Source organism: Eretmochelys imbricata, chromosome 12 (genome assembly GCF_965152235.1).
Source record: "Eretmochelys imbricata isolate rEreImb1 chromosome 12, rEreImb1.hap1, whole genome shotgun sequence".
NCBI classification, from domain to species: Eukaryota; Metazoa; Chordata; order Testudines; family Cheloniidae; genus Eretmochelys; species Eretmochelys imbricata.
Window position 1 is genome coordinate 8,858,410 of NC_135583.1, and position 16,380 is coordinate 8,874,789.

General features: G+C 44.2%; 1 protein-coding gene across 8 annotated transcripts in view; it reads right to left on the reverse strand.

Annotated features, from left to right (window-relative positions):
• The window catches only part of GNAO1 (G protein subunit alpha o1), a 253,722-nt gene that overhangs the window by 104,496 nt on the left and 132,846 nt on the right, over positions 1 to 16,380 (reverse strand). Inside the window, exon 5 of one of the 8 annotated variants that reach the window (XM_077830866.1) lies at positions 12,421 to 12,450. The exons of 6 other annotated variants lie outside the window; for them this stretch is intronic. In XM_077830866.1, the coding sequence (XP_077686992.1) occupies positions 12,421 to 12,450 (30 nt within the window). Of the gene's footprint in view, positions 1 to 12,243; positions 12,254 to 12,420; positions 12,451 to 16,380 lie in introns of all 8 variants that reach the window. One more of the 8 variants, XM_077830870.1, reaches the window with a different exon arrangement.

The window sequence follows — 16,380 nt, forward strand, 5'->3', positions numbered from 1 at the left end:
TACATTTTCAGGGCTTGTTTTCTAAACCTTGATGTTTCATTACGGCTAGCTTTTTGCCTTTAATTTCCCTGTTAATTTGTTGTTCTTTTAAGAGAAAAGAAAAATATTCTTCTCCATGCAGCTTGTGATTTATTACAAATTACACTGGCAGACTTGGTAGAGCTTGCAAGTTGCTTGATCCAAAGCTATTTAGCTTGTCACCTGATATTAGCTAGAACACCGATATCCCCAACACTGCAGTGCCCTTATTTGAAACTCTACTACAGCAAAAACCGCCCAAAAAACAAAACAAAAACCACTTAAGTTGCTCTTAGCCTTTGGGGGATCTTAAACTGCATAGGCCACGTTTAAGACTTCACACTAGTTTAATGGGAGCCGCAGTTTAGGTTGATTCAAAGCTACAATACTTCAAACCCCTCTAATGTTCTAAACTGCTCTAGATTGGAATCCATTTAAAACCACAAACCCAAACTGCCAGCTTGCCAATTATACAAGCTTGTAACTTTAAATCCGCTGGACTGATTTCTTCTTTCTCATTTGGGTTTGTTTTATTTTTTAGGATCGCTACAAAACAAGTTTGAACATTTGCTTGCTTTTTGAGCTACCCAGGTGCAAAATGTGTAGTTGAACCATGTGAGGAAAGTCAGGGTCCCAGATGTCTGAACCCATTTTTCCCTCAAACTTTGCATAAAAATTCACTTTTTGGCTGAGCCCAAATCCTGCAAATTTCAGCACTAAAAGAAGTCACTGGAGAGAGTTCTCTATGGCTGAATAAATGGCCTGGAGGGGTAGCTGGAACCTGGAACTCAACCTTAGTATTTTGTGGCCAACATTTTCAAAGGTGGGCAACTAAATGGAAGCAACCCAATCTTTTTGGAGGTTCTGAGCACTTGCAAATCCCACTGACATCCAGCTGAAAGTGTCAGTTCCTCAGCAACACTGAAAAAGCAGGTTATCCTCCTAGCTACCTAAATAGGGATTTAGGTGTCTAATTTTAGGCATCCTGATGTGAAAAAATGACCTGCGTGCGTGCACACTGTGCAATATAAATCCATACGTGTAAAGTGTAACAGCAAGGCTACATATGTTAAGGGAAAACCCTTGTTTTGAGAGTTAGAAACACATATGAAGTTTGAGTGACCCACATGAGTGTCTCAACACAGAAAAGAGTATGGGGGCAGAATTAAGGATACAGATAAGCAAAAACAAGACTAGCCAGCACTCTGAGCATGGCCTTGTTCCTAGAATTTCCTTTGTATGAAGCACACATGCTGTACTGGTATATTTCTCCCTACCTGGCCTGACTTCAGGTCATCTGGAAAATTTAGGGGTATTTCTCTTTAATTCCTTAAAACAATTTCATATTCCCAGATCCCACCCTATAGGGCATTATTTTTGTCAGCCAGGCTTCATTTTACCTTGTATATTAGACATTGAGATCTTTGTATTCTGCATTCGCTCAGTTCTGGAGTAGTCCCAGCTCTCAACCTCCCCTTCCTTCACAAACGGTGTTATGCTGTATATTCCTATACTAAGATTCTTTCAGTGCAGCATGTATGAAAGAGAGACCCAACATACATACATGGAGACCCAAGTAGCATGTACACCCAGGTACTCTTGTATGTACAGTTCATATGTTCAGACCTCCGAGGCAAGCCCACAATATATCCTGCCCCGAAAGTACGGCAGGTTGGTTGTCTTTTATGTCTACAGAACCCATTTTTCATCAAAAACCAATACTACCTTAATAAGGCGCATCTATGGCATGTGATTTTTAAGCAGGTTTTTTCTCAGATACAGAACAGCCTATTTTAATTGTTCACATACAATTGGATTCCTTGCAACTACCATACGAGGTGATGCCACCATTGAGAGATCTCTAGCCATCATCCCCTTGAGTCCAATCTGCCGATTTCTGGCATTTACCTTGAAAGGTCTTAGTTTATTACAGGAAGTCCAATACAGGACACGCAGGCAATACAAGCAGCCATTGGGGAAATAAATGGGGAGATTCAGTTGCAAAATACAAAAATCTAGTGCTAGAAAGCAGCTCTCTCTGCACAAGGGTCAGGCAGACAACACTGGCATCAGCGGAGACTGGCCAGCAAGTATTTCCACATCTGGTAGGAATGAGAATTCCACAGCGAATTTGTTGAAAAGAAAACAGTAGAGAAATCCAGAAGACAGCCAAAACGTTTTAAGGTGAGGGTATCTAGTGGATTAGTACATGAGGAAACATTCTCTACACACACACCCACCCACAGCAGGAATTTTGCTTGCCATAAAATGGACAGTGGTCCATCAATCTTTTGATGCAAACATTATGTCTCACCTGAATGGAAAATGACTTTCACTTGAAAACGTGACCGTTTAAAATAAAAATGGGCCTATTTTCACTGAATATGAGACTTATTTCTCAGCAAAAAGATTCATGGTTGCATAATACTTACGCAGAGAGGAAGGTTGCTGGGCTTTCAGCAACACCGTTTCATTATCACAAATTTGCTAATATCTTATTTTAAGGATTTTGCACTTGCTTCATATTCCACATAGCCCTGCTGTGCAGTGATCCAATAATCCTGCCGTGATTTAGGCTCTACCTTTGAGGATCTGCTTTGCTGTTGCCATGAGATCATTAATATTCAAGCTCATTTTCAAATATTTCCCCCTTCAGTCACTTCCAGAAGCTGTATTAAACAGCCAGCATTGTCACATCAGATGAGCTAATCTTTGGGTCCTACTACAACTATATTCTAGTCACAATGCTGCCCCTTTTTGCACACAAACCTGGATGGATGATCATTTGAAAGCTTGAACTAGAAAACAGCAGTAAGTATACTTTATGACCCAAATGTAATAACTTTCTCCATTAATGGGATGGCTAAATACAGAAAATTGAGCAGACTAACTGCACTAGATGGTCATATTCAGAACAATGTTTACTAAATAAGCGAAATTCATATGTCCCTTGTCTCACTGGGGTTCAGGAGTTAGTTGAGTGGATAGAATAACATGAAATGTGCTTAGCAGCGTGTTTATTAACCTATTGGCTTTCCAGATTCAGTTGTAAATGGAGAACGCTAATATCTCAAGGTCAATCCTGGTGGAATTGCATCACTCTTTAGGAAAATATTTTTTGTAAGAAGCATCCTCTAATGAGAATACTTTCCATACCACTCCACCTACTTTGTAAAAGAATCATCCTTAATGAGATGGTTTTTCAAGAGGGTTTTTGTAACTTTTACTTGATAAAAATTCTTTATGCCTGGATCACCCAGTTTTGGGATCTGATTCTTTTCATCAAGCACTTTGGTCTTGGCTGAGTACTCTCATCATGAGCTGAAATTCCTCTCTTGCCTGAATAAACTCCTTGATAGAAGGCGCTGGGATTGTGTGTTGCAGGATGCTGACATCTAATGCATGGGCCTTTGCACTTCCTATAGCACTTTCCCTGGGAGTATCTCAACACAGTTTACTATTAATAAATCATAGTCATCATCATGGAGTTTAAGGCCAGAAGGGACAACCAGATCATCCAGTCTGATTTTCTGTACACCACAGGCTACCCACACCATCCAAGCTCCTCCACACTAAACCCAACAATGGAAATGAGACCAAATTAAATGAGACCCACAGGAGACTAGACTATTACATGTTACAGAGAGAGAATAGGAAAGGCCAGGGTGCCCCAGTGCTCAAGGCACCTGCAATGGCAGGAAAATGATTAAATTAGACACACGCAGTTAATCCTGGCAAGTGATCAGCACCTGCATGCTGCAGAGGAACGTGAACACCCCCTAAGGTCACTGTCAATCTGACTTGGGGAAAAATTTGCTTCCCAGCCTCACATATGGTGATCAGCTAGACCCTGAGCATGTCTGGAGTACTGCATCCAGTTTTGCTGCCCCCCCCCCCGAAAGGATATGGACAAATTGGAGAGAGTCCAGTGGAGGGCAATGAAAATGATCAGGGGGCTAGGGCACATGATTATGAGGAGAGGCTGAGGGAACTGGGCTTATTTAGTCTGCAGAAGAGAAGGGTCAGGGGGATTTGATAGCAGCCTTCAACTACCTGAAGGGGGGTTCCAAAGAGGATGGAGCTCAGCTGTTCTCAGTGGTGGCAGATGACAGAACAAGGAGTAATGGTCTCAAGTTGCAGTGGGGGAGGTCTAGGTTGGATATTAGGAAACACCATTTCACTAGGAGGGTGGTGAAGCACTGGAATGGGTTACCTGGGGGTGTGTGGAATCTCTATCCTTAGAGGTTTTTAAGGCCCGGCTTGACAAAGCCCTGGCTGGGATGATTTAGTTTGGGTTGGTCCTGCTTTGAGCAGGGTGTTGGACTAGACACCTCCTGAGGTCTCTTCCAACCCTAAGCTTCTATGATTCTATGTGAGCAAGAGCCAGCCAGCCAGGCGAGAGAGAATGCTCAGTGCCTCCTCAGAGCCCTGGCGTTCCCTATCCAATGTCCCATCTCCAGCTACGGGCATCCCATATGCTTCGTCTTCACAATGGTCCTGCCAGGAAGGCAAGTATTATGCTTCTAGTGCAGATGGGGAAAGGAAGTCAAAGGGAGATTAAGAGCCTGGTCCTGCAGTCTTTCCGCAGAACTTCAGCGGAATTTTTGATCAGAAGGCTCACAAGATCAAGCCCAATTACCTTAGGTGACATCTAGTGGCAGATTCGGTGAGAGAGTCAAAAGGTCCCAACTCACAGTTCTGTGTCGTAACCCATAGACAACACTTCTTCACCTTCTCTATAGCAATCAGACAGAGAATGCTTATTCTAATATCTACCTGGAAGTAATGGTTCTCGCCATACTCCTCCCTTGAATTGGCATAATTCTAAGCCACTGCCGAACGCTCCATCAGCTTGCACGGTACGTTGTTCCAGTACCACTTCCGCATAAAGAAATATCCGCTGACTGTCGTTGCTAGAGAAGATGGGGGAGTCTGTGAAATCTGTTTGTGACATTTTAATTAGGAATAATAAATGCATTTAAAAAACAACAAGCAAGTGTCCTTGAAAGGAACTGTCCAGGTGGTGGCTGAAACACTAGCCGTCACAGCAGTGTGAGAGACGTCCATTCCATTGAAGAGAATGGAGCTGTGCCAGTTTATACCAGCTCATGGTCTGGCCTCGTATGTCATCTTTCAAGCTTCCACTGCCCTTCCTGCGATTCTTTTTGGTATGATGCTGGTGGTATATTGAGTGAACTAGTGCCAGTGTGGTGTGAGGGAGCACAATACTGCCAGATGAGGTGTTTCTTTAATTAGATGTAAAACCCAGGTCTTGACCACTTGCTAATAAGCAGTCATTTTCCCCAAGGGTAGCAATATCATCTCAGGGCCCTGGCCAAATTCCAATTTGAATAATTACTTTCCTCCTAGCTAAATTCACCCTCCAGATTCAGTGCGAGGTGCATTTTAAAATATAGGATACAGTCCTCTTCACATCATCTCCTAAACTGTTCTGTAGTGCTGCTGTGCTGATGTTTCACCCCAGAAGTGGCTGCAATTTCAGTGGTAGGTAAAGAGATTCCAATGTATAAAAAGGCTCAGTCCTGCTCATTCGCAAGTCAGTGACAAAAGGCTAATTCAGTGGAAGCAAGTGTTAAGCATTTCAGGATGAAAAGTGCTACATACATGTAAGATATTGCAGTCTATTATAGCTTTGAAGATCTCCTTGCTTCAAATCAGTTTTCTATGGATGTATTATATATTAAAAAAATCCTTTTGGGAAACATTGGCAAGGAACTTACACTATTACAAATCTCTGCCCACCACTGAAAGGAACAAAAATCGACATTTCAGATAACAAACAAATGTCTTTGATTTCCTTTCTCTGCCAAGGAACACTGATATTTTTGGACTCTTGAGCATTCTTCAATGTACTTCATTAGGATTTTATTAAATGTTGCCGTATATGGTCTGTTGTAAAGCCACAAAACAAGCCCTGGGGCCAGACCGATTTCAATGGAGCAACTCTGGTTTATAACAGCCAAGGATCTGACACTCTGTAGGTCTGCAAAGAGCTCCAAAGGAACCCTCTTGGAGACATTTGGGACCAGGATGATGGAACAGGAAGGTTAAGGAAAGAATTTCTCTTTAAACTGTTCATTGTTGAGCAGCTTCCTTCTCATTCAGCATTCCCACTAAGGAGGGGTCTTTTTTGTTTATTTCAGTAGTGGATCCTAATTTACCTTTCTTTCTCTTGGGTAGTTAACAACCCAGGGCCTCAATAACATAAATCCCAATGTCCTATTATACACTGACAGGGCTTGAAGGGTTGAGTCTCAAGGATGGAGGTGAGGTGGCAGGCAGGGAGGGGGAAAGGCAGACACAGACATTTAAAATAAGCAGCTATTTTTCAACCTGACCTTCTTGCTAACCAGATGTCTAAGTGCCGTTCCTTGAAAGAAAAACAAAAAATATATAGAAAGCAGAGGGGTACTGCCAGGCATCCTAGCTTACTTCTTAAACTCTGCTTGACCAGACTACAAAAGCATCATGCAAATGTGTTTTACATTAAAGTTCAGATTTTCAAGAGTGAGCACCCCAGGACACCATAATATAATGCGCGTGCAATTAGGTATGTCATTTGTCTGTAGAAATGAATGCATGTCCAATTTGCCTGCACATTTAGCACACACATGGGTGCCACTTTGATATTTTTGCAGGGAAATGGGCCATTTGGATGCACAACTTGGCATTTGCATATCCAATCACAATTATTGTTTGTACACACAAGATGCACAACTGTGATGTACACTGACACCTAATTTGCACACACAAATGAATGGACAAATACATGCCTAATTTGCATGCATAGTTTCTGTAATTCCATGCGCCAATTAATTATGCCGAATTTGACCCTGGCAAATACAACGGCTGGTACTGCATAGACCAATAGGGCAGACTCTGTGTTTCAGTAGCTTTCAATATCTCTCTCCAGTAATTTGCAGTTTTCACGTTTAAGCGAAGGAGCCTTGATGCTTCCCATTAGAGGGGAGTCCAAGCCACAACGTTCAGATGCATATCGGGACTATCCCAATATCTGAGAGTTCACATCTGGGGGCCTTGAAGTTTAGCCCATTAAAAAGGTATGGGCTGACCTGGATTTGGATTTCAAATGCCCCCGAAATTCTGGGTGTTCACTTCTTTGGATTGGGTTATGGCCTCTGTCTTTTTCTTTTTCCCTCTTGATGGGTGATCATAGCAGAAAGTAAAGCTCATAACTGTACAAACAGTTATGACAGTTGAGTACTCATGGCACCTTAGAGACTAACCAATTTATTTGAGCATAAGCTTTCGTGAGCTACAGCTCACTTCATCGGATGCATACTGTGGAAACTGCAGAAGATATTATATACACAGAGACCATGAAACAATACCTCCTCCCACCCCACTCTCCTGTTGGTAATAGCTTATCTGGTCACGCAATTACAGACATGAAGGTCGCTATCTTAAAACAAAAAACTTCAAATCCAGACTCCAGCGAGAAACTGCTGAATTGGAATTCATTTGTAAATTGGATACTATTAATTTAGGCTTAAATAGAGACTGGGAGTGGCTAAGTCATTATGCAAGGTAGCCTATTTCCCCTTGTTTTTTCCTCCCCTCCTCCCCCCCCAGACGTTCTGGTTAAACTTGGATTTATGCTGGAAATGGCCCACCTTGATTATCATGCACATTGTAGGGAGAGTGATCACTTTAGATAAGCTATTACCAGCAGGAGAGTGAGTTTGTGTGTGTGTGTTTTGGGGGGGGGGGGGGGTGAGAAAACCTGGATTTGTGCTGGAAATGGCCCACCTTGATTTTCATACACATTGTAAGAAGAGTGGTCACTTTGGATGGGCTATTACCAGCAAGAGAGTGAGTTTGTGGGGTGGGGGGCGGAGGGTGAGAAAACCTGGATTTGTGCTGGAAATGGCCCAACTTGATTATCATACACATTGTAAGGAGAGTGATCACTTTAGATAAGCTATTACCAGCAGGAGAGTAGGGTGGGAGGAGGTATTGTTTCATGGTCTCTGTGTGTATATAATGTCTTCTGCAGTTTCCACAGTATGCATCCGATGAAGTGAGCTGTAGCTCACGAAAGCTTATGCTCAAATAAATTGGTTAGTCTCTAAGGTGCCACAAGTCCTCCTTTTCTTTTTGCGAATACAGACTAACACGGCTGTTACTCTGAAACCGGTCCCATAATCGTTATTTAACTGACTTGCTGTGTAGGATACAGACTATGCATCTTCCCAATAAAAAAAACAAAGCTCTCCTCTGCTTTCATCTATAATTAACTGTATGCAGGTCAAGAAAAGCAAATCTCCCAGAGTAGTGAGGCTTTCATCAGCAGCACAGCTCCTTTAATTAAGAAAAATGCACTTCTGCAGAGAGGAGGCTGGTGGGGGAGGGCAGAGGGAACGAAAGAAATAGATGCCTCATGTTGAATAATAAGCTTTAAGAGGCTGTGTGGTCCAATGGATAGGGCATGAGTCCAGTCTCAGCTCTGCCACTGGCCTGCTGTGTGACCTTGGGCGAGTCACTTTGCCGCTCCATGCCTCAGTTTCCCCTTCCACTCATTGTCTTGTTAATTTAGATTGTAAGATTTTTGGGGCAGAGGCTGTCTCTGTCTTTGTACAACACCTAGCACAATAGGGCTGCTATGTACTACTGTCAACTAAATAGCATGTTCTCTCGGATTAAACTTGTGTAAAGGATGTGGAGGTGCAAAAATAATGACTGGCGTTTTTCTGGGGTGACAGCCCAATATAAAACCCGGAGCAGCAGCATGCATATAGACAACAGGAAAAGCCGTCAGAAGGTGATGGTCTTTCAGCTCAGTTGCAAATTACCGATACATATTTTGCTTTAGTGTGAGAGAACGACATGGATAGTAACGTTGTGGCAGGTGTGCAGCCCAGGGGATTGCTCACAAAGGATAAGAGGAGATTGACAAGGGCAACCTCCTGGAGGTCCTGACTCTCCTATCCAAATACAATGATGTGGTAAGAAAGAAAATTGGAAGTGGACCACACAATGCAAAATACCCCCATTTGTCAATACCAAATGAAATCATTCACGTTGTCAGAAATGATACTTGAATGCTTACGCTAAGAAGTTAGAGAGAGAAGGTGGGTGAAGTCGTATCTTTTATTGGACCAACAACTTCTGTTGGTGAGAGACACAAGCTTTCCAGCTTACACGAAGGTCATGTCTACACTTAAAATGCATGATACAGCTGCACTGCTGTAGCACTTAAGTGAAGATGCTCCTTTACCAACGGGAGAGCTTCTCCTGTCAGCATGGTTAATCCATCTCCCCGAGAGGGAGTAGCTATGTTGACGGGAGAAGCGCTGTCTACACCAGGTGTTAGGTCGGTATAACTACATTGCTGAGGGGTGTGAAAAGTCCACCCCCCTGCGCGATGTACTTATACTGGTATAAATCTGTTAGTGTAGATCTGGCCTAACTTTGCTTTCTAGACCTGAAGAAGAGCTCTGTGAAAGCTTCTCTCTCTTACCAATAGAAGTTAGTCCAATAAAAGATATCACCTCCCCCACCTTATCTCTCCGATATCCTGCGACCAACGCGACTACAACACTGCATAAGCCAAGAAGTGAAACAGGCGAATGTTTTCTTTATAATGGTTGACAAAACTAAAGACATTAGCAAAGTAAAACAAGGGTCAGTTGTGGTGAGATTATTTGCATGATACCATATGTGAAAGATTTGTTGTTTTCCATCCTGCCGAGTCACTTGATGAAAAGTCTCTTTCAGTACGTGAAGAACACTTTGTCATGGTGTGGTACTGATATACTTAACTGCATTGCCCAGACTAATGGTGCCAGTGTTATGAGTGGACATCTTAATGGCATGTTTCAACCACAGGCTCAATGTCATTATTGTTAATACTTACAAAGGAAACAAACATGCATTGAATTTTTTCACTATCCTGGAGAAATGGTACACTTTGCTCTCTGGATCAGCTATACACACTAAATTCACAGCCATTCAAAAAAAAAAAGCACAACCCAAAAATCATATTGAAGAAGCTCTGTAACACTTGATGGGCACCTCAACTTTCTGCTCGTAATGCTGTGAAAGACAATTTCATCCATTTTTTTTGTGACACTCACTGTACTATCTCGAGACAGGTCAAGAGGTGACCGGGCAGTGGGCGCACAAGGTCTTAGTTCAGTATTAGACTTTGACTTTAGTGTCCTCCTTTCCATGTTCACAAAAATTCTTCGACTGCTTAACGTTATATCTGGCTACTTGCAAGCAGCTGAGTGCAACTTGTCTCTGGCATGCTTCTCTGTGGACACCCTTATCAGTGAATTTCTGAACACGAGAGATTCAGAAGTGCCATTTTGATGAAATATGGAGTGAAATCATTACCGTAGTGTCAGAAAATGATTTGAAGCTGCCTGAAGCTCGGGGAGTACACAGTTGTGTACAAAAGTTCCTGAACTGTCCAGTCAGCAAAGGCCATACATTTTTGAGTGAAGAAGTGAAGAAGAGAACAGCTCCTTTTAGATAAAGGAGATGTCAGCACTGACAAAATGGTGTGTTTGCTGGTCAAATAACTGGAGAACTTCAAAGACGAGTTTTCTGAAAACAAATCTGTTCCTGTTGGTGTCAATTGCCTTAACCCAAAGTATATGAACTTTCCTGACTTTCTACAATTAAAACCACTCATAGAACACTATGGATGTGATCTAGACAGTGTGGAGATAGAGGTAAAACTCTTGCCAAAAGTAACTGAACGCTATGAAGAAGAGAAGACGTCCAAGACGGAGTTTGCTGCAGCTAAGTTTTTTTTGGATAAATACAAACACACCTCCACAAACAGCACAAATGATGTGTGATTGCTGTGTGCATGCCTCTGCCAAGCATTGCATGTGAAAGAACATTCTTGTGTCTGGGATGGGGGAAAGATTACCCGAGGAACCGCATGACAAGTGACCGGTTAAGGGACTTGACTGTCATGGCTATTTGGAAAAAAAGTTGTCGAAGTCTCTTGCTCTGCAGAGAGTTGTCACAAATTTGCTGCTGCTCATGGCAACAGGTGTATCCAGCTTCAATAAGATATAAATAAAAGGTCCCTGACGTTATTTATCCTCATTCTGTAAAGTGTGTTGTTTATCCTCATTCTGTAAAAATCCTTGCTTCCCCAGTAATGGTCTCAGCCAGCCCTTCACTCCCCTGAACTAATTATTCAAGCACTGCCCCTGTAGGACAGTTCAGGAAGGGTCATAGAATCATAGAATATCAGGGTTGGAAGGGACCTCAGGAGGTCATGTAGTCCAACCCCCTGCTTAAAGCAGGACCAATCCCCAATTAAATCATCCCAGCCAGGGCTTTCTCAAGCCTGACCTTAAAAACTTCTAAGGAAGGAGATTCTACCACCTCCCTAGGTAACGCATTCCAGTGTTTCACCACCCTCCTAATGAAAAAGTTTTTCCTAATATCCAACCTAAACCTCCCCCACTGCAACTTGAGACCATTACTTCTTGCCCTGTCATCTTCTACCACTGAGAATAGTCTAGAACCATCCTCTTTGGAACCACTTCTCAGGTAGTTGAAAGCAGCTATCAAATCCCCCCTCATTCTTCTCTTCTGTAGACTAAACAATCCCAGTTCCCTCAGCCTCTCCTCATAAGTCATGTGTTACAGACCCCTAATCATTTTTGTTGCCCTTCGCTGGACTCTCTCCAATTTATCCACATCCTTCTTGTAGTGTGGGGCCCAAAACTGGACACAGTACTCCAGATGAGGCCTCACCAATGTCGAATAGAGGGGAACGATCACGTCCCTCAATCTGCTGGCTATGCCCCTACTTATACATCCCAAAATGCCATTGGCCTTCTTGGCAACAAGGGCACACTGTTGACTCATATCCAGCTTCTCGTCCACTGTCACCCCTAGGTCCTTTTCCACAGAACTGCTGCCGAGCCATTCCGTCCCTAGTCTGTAGCGGTGCATTGGATTCTTCTATCCTAAGTGCAGGACCCTGCACTTATCCTTGTTGAAGCTCATCAGATTTCTTTTGGCCCAATCCTCCAATTTGTCTAGGTCCCTCTGTATCCTACCCCTACCTGCCACCGTATCTACCACTCCTCCTAGTTTAGTATCATCCGCAAATTTGCTGAGAGTGCAATCCACACCATCCTCCAGATCATTTATGAAGATATTGAAGAAAACCGGCCCCATGACCGACCCTTGGGGCACTCCACTTGATACCAGCTGCCATCTAGACATGGAGCCATTAATCACTACCCGTTGAGCCCGACAATCTAGCCAACTTTCTACCCACCTTATAGTGCATTCATCCTGCCCATACTTCTTTAACTTGCTGACAAGAATACTGTGGGAGACCATGTCAAAAGCTTTGCTAAAGTCAAGAAACAATACATCCACTGTTTTCCCTTCATCCACGGAGCCAGTAATCTCATCATAGAAGGCGATTAGATTAGTCAGGCATGACCTTCCCTTGGTGAATCCATGCTGACTGTTCCTGATCACTTTTCTCTCGTGTAAGCGCTTCAGGATTGATTCCTTGAGGACCTGCTCCATGATTTTTCCGGGGACTGAGGTGAGGCTGACTTGCCTGTAGTTCCCAGGATCCTCCTTCTTTAAAGATGGGCACTACATTAGCCTTTTTCCAGTCGTCCGGGACTTCCCCCGATTGCCATGAGTTTTCAAAGATAATGGCCAATGGCTCTGCAATCACAGCCGCCAACTCCTTTAGCACTCTCGGATGCAACGCATCTGGCCCCATGGACTTGTGCACGTCCAGCTTTTCTAAATAGTCCCTAACCACTTCTTTCTCCACAGAGGGCTGGCCACCTCCTCCCCATGCTGTGTTGCCCAGGGCAGCAGTCTGGGAGCTGACCTTGTTCGTGAAGACAGAGGCAAAAAAATCACTGAGTACATTAGCTTTTTCCACATCCTCTGTCACTAGGTTGCCTCCCTCATTCAGTAAGGGGCCCATATTTTCCTTGGCTTTCTTCTTGTTGCCAACATACCTGAAGAAACCCTTCTTGTTACTCTGAACATCTCTTGCTAGCTGCAGCTCCAGGTGCAATTTGGCCCTCCTGATTTCATTCCTACATGCCCGAGCAACATTTTTATACTCTTCCCTGGTCATTTGTCCAATCTTCCACTTCTTGTAAGCTTCTTTTTTATGTTTAAGATCCGCAAGGATTTCACTGTTAAGCCAAGCTGGTCGCCTGCCATATTTACTATTCTTTCAACACATCGGGATGGTTTGTCCCTGTAACCTCAATAGGGATTCTTTGAAATACAGCCAGCTCTCCTGGACTCCTTTCCCCCTCATGTTATTCCCCCAGGGGATCTTACCCATCAGTTCCCTGAGGGAGTCAAAGTCTGCTTTCCTGAAGTCCAGGGTCCGTATTCTGCTGCTTCCCTTTCTTCCCTGTGTCAGGATCCTGAACTCGACCAACTCATGGTCACTGCCTCCCAGATTCCCTTCCACTTTTGCTTCCCCTACTAATTCTTCCCTGTTTGTGAGCAGCAGGTCAAGAAAAGCTCTGCCCCTAGTTGGTTCCTCCAGCACTTGCACCAGGAAATTGTCCCCTACATTTTCCAAAAACTTCCTGGATTGTCTGTGCACCGCTGTATTGCTCTCCCAGCAGATATCAGGATGATTAAAGTCGCCCATGAGAACCAGGGCGTGCGATCTAGTAGCTTCTGCGAGTTGCCGGAAGAAAGCCTCATCCACCTCACCCCCTGGTCCGGTGGTCTATAGCAGACTCCCACCACTACATCGTTCTTGTTGCTCACACTTCTAAACTTAATCCAGAGACACTCAGGTTTTTCTGCAGTTTCATACCGGAGCTCTGAGCAGTCATATTGCTCCCTTACATACAGTGCAACTCCCCCACCTTTTCTGCCCTGCCTGTCCTTCCTGAACAGTTTATAACCATCCATGACAATACTCCAGTCATGTGAGTTACCCCACCAAGTCTCTGTTATTCCAATCATGTCATAATTCCTTGCCTTCACCAGGACCTCCAGTTCTCCCTGCTTGTTTCCAAGGCATTTTTCTGACAGCCCAAGCTGTGGAGGAAGACTTAGCCTGGAATCAGAGTAACAGCCGTGTTAGTCTGTATTCGCAAAAAGAAAAGGAGTACTTGTGGCACCTTAGAGACTAACCAATTTATTTGAGCATGAGCTTTCGTGAGCTACAGCTCACGAAAGCTCATGCTCAAATAAATTGGTTAGTCTCTAAGGTGCCACAAGTACTCCTTTTCTTTTAGCCTGGAATGCTATTCCTGATCATAAGCTTGTTCTATGTAGACTGAACTGTTCAATCAGCAAAGGGATCTTCGGAAGAAAAGGCATTCAACTTTTGTGACTGTGCTTAAATGATTACAAACAGAATACATACTTTGACGGTATGTTCACAGTCATCAGAACACTGAAGCTGGCAGGTGCAACAGGAGCATTAGCAGTTCTCTTCCACCAGGGGGCACTGCAGCATTGGCAAGTTCAGAAGCCGATGGAATCTGGGATGCAAGGACAGTGTATGTGACTTGTCTGCCAGGTTATTGGCTATTTCCGAAGAGGCAGAGCCAGTTCTCAGAAAGTTGCCATCCACCATTTTTGGGGCGAAGCCATTCCCTTTTGGCTGGAACAACTCTCAGCAGCGTTTGCTTCAGCCAGCTCTGGCTGGAGGCTGAATGTGCAGATGAGGAGAATCGTTGGCTAGGAACGGTCCATACAGCCCTGCTCTCTAGAGCAATCCCTGTCCAGTTGCAGAGACACTGCATTAGTGCCCAGATATAAAAACGCTTCCTAGACTTCCTGATGATGGAGCTGGAAAGAACCTCCTAGTCATCTACTCCACTATCCTGTGCAGGGTGCGGGATCTTTCCTTTCACTCTAAACTTCAAGTGCTTTCTTTGATTGCGTCTGGAACACCTCCAGCAAGAGTGCTTAAATGCCAAAGCAGATCATTCTGTTGTCTACTGCTGTGGAGATCACTGTTTTCCCCAGTCCATTTTAGGCCATAATTTATTGTTTCAAATTTTCTGGATGTATGGTTTTTATTTTGTGCATGCAAAAGTTTTGAAACGAAGACCAGATGCCGAATGTAACCTTCAGATTGTTGGTTTGAATCTAGCGCAGGTTGCTAGTGACCAAGAGCTGTTTGGTGGCCTCTGTGAAAGGAGCTGGTGATCTCAGTCTGTGCGGGGGACTGAATGGAAATGGAAAATGAATTATTCTCTTGCTGTTCTACATTGTTCCTCCAGGCCAGGGGTGCGGTGCACAGGGAGTGAAGCTTATGTAGGCTTTACAGCTTAGCATGTTGGAAGGAAGTATGTCTCGGCCAACGTGTCTTATAATTGATCACAGCCCCCACCCCCAGGGAGGCTTTGCTGCTGGCACAGGAGAGAGGGGAAGGCTGTTCGACACTTCCCTCCCAAGAAGAATGTTGTGCCTTGTCGGAAGTTGGGAGGAACAGGCTCGTCATGTAACCATGGTGACGCTGGGAAGGTACAGAGGTGATAAGCATCTGGCCCTTCAAAGATCATCCCATCACGAGAGGGGGAAAGGAAACAAAGGCACAAATTCCAGCCGGTTGGGTAGAGTGGCAAAGTCAGGAGAGGCACTCTGCAGGCTATCTGAAAGCTTCTCTGCGCTGCCTGTCCATGTGTTTCAAACGCAACATGGATGGAATCAATCCAGATCTAGATGCCAAGAGAGTAGTTGAGTCTCCCTGGCCCATTCAATCTTCGGCCTCTGCTGAAACTGCCAAGAAAGGAGCCAAGTGCACTTTCTCCACTAGGAATGTAACTAACACCATTCACAGTGATCAGAGTAGCCAGCTGGAAGAAACAGATCCTGGCCCCTAGTAAGCAGGGGAGGATTTGAACCAGTAATAATACATTTGCTTAAAAGGAAACGTATCTTCCTGGACATAGGCATTTTCAAGCTCGAGCTCATTTTTCCCAATGAGGCAATAACCTCCAGCTCTTGTAAATGAGGATTTATAATGGACGTGCTGGCACCAGCTGAATGTACCGCGCAGCTAGCGAGGGCTTGTGGGGATAATCGCTGTTGACATCAAGCTGGAATTTAGCTGGCAGAAGGCAAGGATGTGCACTGGGTTCAGCGCTGACCTCGCTTTGCGTCCTTACTTCTCATTAAACACTCATCAAAGAATAAATTCCTGGGGATAGCTTGAGTTTCAAGGAAAGTCAAATGAGCAAGGTGAGAAGATGTCCCCTCACCCCGCCCCAGAAGCCCCCCTCCCTATATGCTGGGTGATGTGAAAGGAGAAGGAGGACACAATAAAGAGGGCACGGCAGGAGGGCCCGTCCATTTCCTTAATCCTCAGGGTCCTTGGCTGGG